The sequence below is a fragment of the Geospiza fortis genome, unplaced genomic scaffold, assembly GCF_000277835.1.
Source record: "Geospiza fortis unplaced genomic scaffold, GeoFor_1.0 scaffold69, whole genome shotgun sequence".
Taxonomy (NCBI): Eukaryota; Metazoa; Chordata; class Aves; order Passeriformes; family Thraupidae; genus Geospiza; species Geospiza fortis.
Window position 1 is genome coordinate 388,096 of NW_005054555.1, and position 8,113 is coordinate 396,208.

The window sequence follows — 8,113 nt, forward strand, 5'->3', positions numbered from 1 at the left end:
CTTGTTTTTTAGCACTAAGCAAACAGTCATGGGCATGAATGGAAAATACAGGGTGTATTTTAGTCAGATTTATAATAATGATTAACAAATGTTTCACCTTAACAAGTGTCTTCCCTTGAAACACACCAAGATGAATTTTATGTCAGGGGAAGTTTGCATGTGCTCTGTCAGGTGTGCAGCACACAGAAGTGGATGTTAATGCAACAAAAATGATCCTTAATTCAGTGATGTGTTTGAGTGCTGGGCGTTTATTGTCAGGATAATGAGAGAGGCTGCATGTTCTGCATCTATAAAATACAGGTTTCCATACGTAATGTGCTTGGCAGCAGGGCTACAGCTTGTGCTTACTCACTCCTCTGGAGACGCTCCCTGTTTCCTGTGGCCAGGAAGTGCCTGGAAATCCTCCAGCTGGATATTTTTTTCTGTTTCTTCTGCTCTGCCCCCCAAAAAAGCCAGCCCAGACAGCCAAACACTGCCTGCTTTCAACCCAAGGAGGAAAGACTGTGAAGGAAAAACAGAAAGGGATAAAGGCCCAAGGAGAAAAGACTGCAGAGACCTTTCCATGATCAGGATTCCAGAGAAGGCCACCCATGCATGAGCACTGATGGTGCAATGAGGGGACTTCCAGGAGGAAATCGAGGCCGTTTGAAAGAAGTTTCTAAGCAGTGTGGCTTCAAAGAGAAACTTTATTGATTAGAAAAGATAACCAGTTTATGTTCCCACTACAGCAAGTGTTTCCTGAAGGAGAAGGGATATCAGCTACTGTTAAACAGCTCCAGCAGGAGCAACAATGTCGTACAAGGAGCCAACCTGGAAAACAAGAGGAAAAAGAGCTGATTCTTCTGTGGAATTCTGTTAATGCTGGAAAACAGCACTTTTTGGCAGGCCAGGTTGGGTTGCATTTGTGCTGTCCTATTTGGCAGCATGCAAACATTTATCTTGTTTATAAAGGAAATGAATTCCCAGTGGTGTGGCAGCAGAAGAGCAGGAACCACCACCTTTTACCCGGAATTGTGATCCCACCTATTGCAATAGTGCCTGGCTGGGTGTTTCCCAGGATTGCCGGGCTGGGGAAGGAGCCCAGGCCCCCTGAGCACAGCCATACCTGGTCGGTGCTGGGGACAGCCAGGCTGGGCAGCAGCCACACCCCCACCTGGCCACAGCTGTCCCCCAGGAGCAGGCACTCGGCGTTCCTGGCAAACAGCAGGGAGCTCAGGTTCCCTTCAGGGCTGGCAGCACAGCACAGCACCGGGTCGAAGCTGCAAGCCAAGAGTGAATGGGCACCATGCATTCATCAGCTGAAAGGCTGCACATCTCACTTTCTGTGTTCTAGGTTATCTCAGGAGCTGGGAAGTGAGGCAGGGCTTGGTTTGGGCTCTGCCGGCAGAAACATCCCAGCTGCTGTTAACTAAGATACCCTGCTTGCCTAAAATCTGTCCTAACCCGGAGAATGGTGGTTAATATTTTTGTTAGATTAATAATTTGCAGGATGTGGCAGGGCTCTGGATCCACCAGGGCTTCACACTGTCAGTAACACAAAACCCAGAGCAGCTGGACAAGGTCACAGGTAACTGAGTCTCCTCAACTTCAGACCATCCAATCTTTACCAAAGTAGCTCAGTTTTGTTATTTTTCCTCCTAACTCTGCCACAATTTCTGCAGAGAAAGGGCAGTTTTACCCTTTATCAGCTCCAGGAGGCATCCAGCTCCTTCTCTTCTCACCCCAAATCTCTGGTAACCACCATCTGCTTTTACACAACAAATATTTCAAAATGCAATGGTTTGAGCAAGCAAGGCATGGAGCTGTAATGATCTGATAAAAACACTGATGAGGTAACCATGTGTGACAATTAAATTTCAGACTCTTCCTTGAGAAGAGTCATTACTCACATGCTGACACTCAGATCCCAGATCTCCAGCCTCTTTTCATTCACTGCTGCAAACATGAGGGCTGATTGTGGAGCCCACTTGATGTCGTGAACAAAAGCTGTGACCGAAGTGAAGGTTAAAAGGGGGCTGTGCGAATCCCTGTGCCACAAGAGGATGCTCCAGTCTGCAGAGCAGCTGAGGAACATGTCTGTGCTGGTGGGATTCCAGGCAACTTTGTACACAGGGCCCTGTTTGGAGAGAAACAAAACAGAACTGGGTGCTGCTGCAGAGCTGCGGAATCTCTTCTAGAGCTACCAGCCTTCCTCCCACAGGTAAGACTATTTAACTCTACAGGACAATCAGATTTCTGATTGCTGTCTTAAAATAAAGCTAGAACTAAAGCTTTAAGACAGTTTATAGTATCAATTTTAATAAATTACGTGAAAAAATCCTGACAGATTGAAAATTCCTGACAGAAAGTAATGCTGTAAGACTGATGCTTTATGCTATGGGAATTCGTTCCTAATGTAAGAGAAGTAGTTTAGGTTTCTTTTGTTGCAGATGTTCACTAAATATAAGCAAAGATTCCGTTTTTGAGTTGAGGAGTTCCTGCTGTCCTTGTTTACAGTGTCCCTCACCTCATGGCCTCTGTATGTGCCCAGAATCTGCTCCTTGCCTGAGCACGAGCAGCAGTAGATGTGTCCCTCTTCTGTTCCAGCAAGAAAAATATCAGTATCCTGAAAGAAAGGGAAAAGTGGCCTAGGTTGGATGAATTTATCAGTCCTGCAGAAATCATCCAGGGCTGGAGGAGCTCCTGTGAGTGATGGGGAAAGTGGAACCACAATGTTGCACATTTGCTGGGTGTGTTCTCCACCAATGCACAGCGTGCTGGGGTTTGACTCCTGAAAATCTTGGATTTCCAGCAATCCATGTGGAAAATGCATGAATTCTTTGAATGTTCTGTGGAGGAAGGACTCAGCTGGATGAAGAGAAGCTCAGCTGAGTCCTGGATGTGGGAGGTGTTGGACAAATTCTCCCAGCCTTGGCCATCACTCAGAGGGGAACGGCCCCGAGGACTGCCCAAGGAAATGTGAGTAACATGGCTGGGAGTATTGCCTGAAGTTTGAGCTTGTTTACCCTATAAATCCATTTCCCACAATTTACCCTATAAATCCATTTCCCACAATTCTGTACTGCATTAGTGTATAACTCTGAACTTCATATAAATGTAAGCAAGTTCTCCTCACAGCTCAATCACACAGAACAATCCTTTTCCAGCCCAGAACCAAGGACAGCATTACATCTTCAGCCCAAAGAGTGCAAACAGCAGAGAATGGAGGAGAGCAATCTGGGAGGGTGGGACTGCACAACCTGGGGCTGGAATTGGACCATTAACCCCGATATGGAAATGGACAAAAAAGTGTGGCCCATTTCCATATTGGGGTTAAAAAAGTGGGGTTATAAAAGTGTGAGAACTTGTGACTCAGGGTCCATCTTGGGTGTAGCCTTGGCCAGGCTCTGCACTACCCAAGGTGTGTCCTTTGAAGGCCTTTCAATAAATCCCCACTTTAGTCCTTTAACACTGCCCAGCTCTGCTTCAGGGAGCTCGTCTGGGCATCTGGAGGACAGGGCTTGTTTTACCATTTCACCCATTTGGGGTAAACCTTAGTAGCTAGAAAGCAATTTATTTCAAAGTTAATATGCTTTCAATAGCAGTGCCAAGTCCCTGGCTAGCTCCCACTAAAGCAGCTCCAGCTGAGCATCCCCCCTCTGGTGCAGAGTTTTCCTGGCTAATACTTCAGCCAGGATGGGCTTTCTGAGCCTACCTTTGGATGGAAGTCAAAGCACATTCCAGCTGCCTGTTGTGATATGGGACCTTCACCTTTCCTTTCTCTCTCACCTGGTAATTTTTTCTTCTCACTTTCTGTCCGCTTGATTTGCATCACATCTGTGCAGAGAGCAGGAGGTTTTGTCAAACAGGAGTGAGGAACCTGTGCTGCTCTGGGATGCCCAGCAGCTCTGAGATGTTTTGTGGGATTACTGGTGTAAAGAATGCCAGCTGGAGTCAGAGAGAGCAGTTTCAGGGGCTCACCAGAGCAATCCAGCCTTTGCTGAATGAACCACTGGGTCATTCGCCCATCTCCAGAGATGCACATCAGCCTCTCCTCTTTGTCACCTGCTGTTGCTCCTCCGTCCTGTTCCACCCACTTCAGCTGCCACACAGGACCTTTGTGTTTATTTAGGGATGCACTGGGACAAAAGAGATACACATAGTAAATCACAGATGAGCAAAGACAAGACAACATGTTTTAAAAATAATTAAGCTTCCACTTTGTAATGAGTGTTAAGTCTTATAACAGAAATGTTTAGCTTTTCTTTCTAAAAGATGGTCTGAACATTGGTTTTTTTTTCTCCAGGAGAATGTTTCCTTAGTAAACATGTTTGATAATTAGTTTCAGGGCACTGTTTATGTGCTTGTGCCATGAAATCAGTCTGCACCTTGTAGGAGAGACCTGGGGAGCTGCCCTTAGGGCAGGTGCTTCCCTCATCACCCACCCATCCCCTCTCATTTTCTTCTAAATTCCTGCTCACCCCTCACTTTTGCTGATGTTCTCTCCAGTTTTGGCAGGAGGGATCAGAGAGAAATCAACAAAAACTACCTGTGGTGTGCCACATGGATTTATTACCCAGGGCTGGACTGTCCCAGCTAGGACACGGAATATGAATCATAAATCCATGAATTTATAATTGATTGGGGTAAAGAGCTGCAGTCCCTTAGAGGCTGAGGCACTGGCAGTCCCTGTTGCCCTCTCCAAGGCCTGCTGGCTCAGGGGAGGAGGTGGAGGCCAGGCTGACCTGCTCCTCACTTTTGCTGATTTCTCTCCAGTTTTGGCAAGAGGGATCAGAGAGCAAGCACCAAAAGCTACCTGTGGTGTGCCACAAGGATTTATTACCCAGGGCTGGACTGTCCCAGAATATGAATTATTTATTCATGAATTTATAATTCATGGAGTACATAGCTGCAGTTCCTTAGAGGATGAGGGAATGGCAGTCCCTGTTGCCCTGTCCAAGGCTCAGAATATGAATTATTAATTCATGAATTAATAATTGATGTGGTGCATTGCTGCAGTCCCTTAGAAGGTGGGGCACTGGCAGTCCCTGTTGCCCTGTCCAAGGCCTGCTGGCTCAGGAGGAGGAGGAGGAGGAGGGTCCCTGACCTGCTGTCCAGCAGCGCGGTGTCCTGGCGGCTGCGCACGTCGTAGACGGCCACACGGCCACTGGCTGTCCCCACTGCCAGCAGGTGGGGCCTGGCCAGGGAGAAATCCACAGCGGTGACGCCGTGCTCACAGCGGAAAATGCGCTCTGGCCACTGCCAGGAGAGAGCACAGCAACCCTCTGAGCCGGGCTAGCGGCCACCTCGCTTCTATTAGCACTCAGTGTCTGCTCAGAAACACCAGGGGTGGTGCCCACAGGGACCAGAAATGATTCTCTATTCTGACTGGCACCATGTATTTATTGCTACAACTGATAAAATTAGGAAAAGGATAAAGATTGGGCAGAAATATGACCCTGGAAAATAAGTTAGGTGAGGCTACTCCAAACCAATTACATAAAAATATCTATGGTGGCAGCAGGGAATCATGAGAGCATTTGGTGTGGCAAGGCTACTCCCTACCAAATGTATAAAAATATCTACGGTGACAGCAGAATCATGAGAGTATTTGGTGCGGTAATGATGCATCAAAGATTTGACTCTGCGGGGTTTAAATTAGTCTAACGCAGGTTTGGCCAAGAGAAGTTTGTAGTAGAAATCAAACTGGAATGTTGTCATTGATGGCAGTCCGAATTTTTTTACTTTGGGACACTTTGTGAGATTTCAAAATCTTTTTTTAATGGTTGGTTCTAAAAGGATTCCTTTTCAGATGGATCTGCAGAGGTGTAAATGTTACATCTATGAAATTTCCTCTCTTACTGACAGTGTTGTGAGAAGTTAGAGTAAATAACCGTAGCTAAAAGGGAAATACAGCAGAAATTGCCCAGAGAAAAGCAGATTGCAGGAAAAGCAAACAAAAGGGCTCGTTACCATGGGGTTCTTCAGCGACCAGCAGCAAGCCAGGCCTTTCTTCTTACCCCGAGAAACAAACTCCCTGTAACCAACTGCCAGGAGATCCTGCAAGCACAGAGCAGCAGCAGCGCCTCAGCTCCACCTGAAGCTCAGCAGGACATTTCCAGAGGCACCTTTGTGTCTGGAATAACAAAGCTTTTCTCCCATGCAGAAGATACACTGTTCTATAATCATATTTTAATGTGCATTATTTAATGGAGTACTTCTAGTTTTCCCTCTCAGGGTCAGCTGTAAAAGGAGCTTCAGAGAGCACTTCAGATTCCTGGCTTTTAGCTTTCCACAATCCAGTGAATTCCCTTCATTCCTTTTCATAGGCAGAAGTAAAAGCCAGCAGCCTTTAGCCTTCAGCTCCAGTAATTTTTCTTTTCTTGCACTCAACAAGTAGTTTGTAAAACTCACATTTTAAAAGTAGCTGATTGTTTGCCCTGTATTCCAAGCTGATGTCTCGAAATGTGTCTGACTTTTTAATATCTGGAGATTTGGTGCACTAAAAGCATGAAATGGTCTTTGTTTTCTCTCTTTTTTTCTCCTCACTGGGTTTCTGTTTCTCATCCTCAGCTGCTTTTTACCTCTCTTCCATTAATTATTTTTGTTTAACAAGTGAGTTCTGGTGGGAAAACAGAGCTTTGCATGACCAGATTTAGGAAGCTTTGCCTTCTGTGCTGTTATTGTGCATCTTACCCTTAAATTTGGAGGAATTCTGCTGTTTTGGGAGGTTCCCGTTAGAGACGAAGACATGGTGTCTAAACTACCACAAATAAACTCCATCAAGGATAACAAAGTTTAGCAGCAGGGGTTAAATTTCAATTTTAGAACAGACCAAGTCTATGAACATTGCTGCTCAGGCTAAACTGGAGCAGTTAATGAAATTCTGGGCCAATTCAAGCTGTGATGTGTAGGGAAAGCCCACAGATTAAAGCAGTGAGAGTGAGGGACTGGATCCACCTTTGGGATGCACCCAGGATCAGGAGTTTATTGCCAGCCCCAGCTGCTGTCCCAGCTGTGGGCAGCTCAGAAGGGTTTGTGCACTCACAGGGTTCACTTTGTTCCAAGCCATGCTGCTCACGCTGTGCCCCCTGGTTAAATCACACCTGTATGACCACAGCAGCTCCAGCCTGGGGCCTGCCCCCTCTGCTGGGCCTTCAGCTGCCTCTGCTGCTTCCTCCTGCTTCTCCTCCTCCTCCTCCTCCTCCTCATCCTCTTCATCTTCTTCCACCTCGGTGTCTGAGGTAACAACAGGTTCTAAAATGCACAGATGCAGAATCTGAGTGGAAACGTTTCACTTACCTAATTATAGGTATAATTGCATATTTATATTTATATCTATATCTATATCTATATCTATAATCTATATCTATATCTATATTTATTTTATAATTATTTTGTAATTATTTTATATATTTAATTAATATATATTATTACTATATTTATATATACTAAACCTATGTAATATAACCTATATTATTATCTATAACCCACATTATATAACCTATATTATTAAATACAACCTATATTATTATAGGTTATAATACTATAACTCCAATTATTTCCACCAGAAGAAAAATTTGCCCTTTCAGCAAATATTTTGCAGAAGGAAAGGAGAAAGGAGAGGAAAGGAGAGGAAAGGAAAGGAAAGGAAAGGAAAGGAAAGGAAAGGAAAGGAAAGGAAAGGAAAGGAAAGGAAAGGAAAGGAAAGGAAAGGAAAGGAAAGGAAAGGAAAGGAAAGGAAAGGAAAGGAAAGGAAAGGAAAGGAAAGGAAAGGAAAGGAAAGGAAAGGAAAGGAAAGGAAAGGAAAGGAAAGGAAAGGAAAGGAAAGGAAAGGAGACATCCTAACTTCTAAAACTGTGGCTAAAATTGGCTGGGGACAGAGCAGATAGCTGGATTGGGCTGGAGTGAGCCAGGTGTGCTGCAGGTGGGTTTAGCTACCCAGGCAAAAGTGAGGAATTTCTGTGGAAAATGAGGAATCTCTGGCTGGAAAGAGGGTACTGAGCAAGGAACAAACCTATGAGGACAGGAATCTGCCGATAGACTGCGAGCTTGGGTTGGAAGATGTTCTCCATGAGAATCCTCTCCATGACAACTAAATCCTGCTGCAGCTTTGCTGAAATTAGGATTGCTC

At 45.3% G+C, this 8,113-nt stretch overlaps 1 protein-coding gene across 1 annotated transcript in view; it reads right to left on the reverse strand.

Moving 5' to 3' along the window:
- Nucleotides 1–674: 674 nt before the first annotated feature.
- The window catches only part of WDR78 (WD repeat domain 78), a 13,755-nt gene continuing 6,316 nt past the window's right edge, over nucleotides 675–8,113 (reverse strand). The window contains 11 exon segments of the mRNA XM_031064077.1: nucleotides 675–810; nucleotides 1,106–1,259; nucleotides 1,890–2,116; nucleotides 2,507–2,605; nucleotides 3,695–3,816; nucleotides 3,961–4,118; nucleotides 5,087–5,238; nucleotides 5,953–6,039; nucleotides 7,028–7,236; nucleotides 7,997–8,110; nucleotide 8,113. The exon segment at nucleotide 8,113 is cut by the window's right edge and continues 47 nt beyond it. Of these exon segments, the coding sequence (XP_030919937.1) occupies nucleotides 766–810; nucleotides 1,106–1,259; nucleotides 1,890–2,116; nucleotides 2,507–2,605; nucleotides 3,695–3,816; nucleotides 3,961–4,118; nucleotides 5,087–5,238; nucleotides 5,953–6,039; nucleotides 7,028–7,236; nucleotides 7,997–8,110; nucleotide 8,113 (1,368 nt within the window). The 3' untranslated portion in view covers nucleotides 675–765.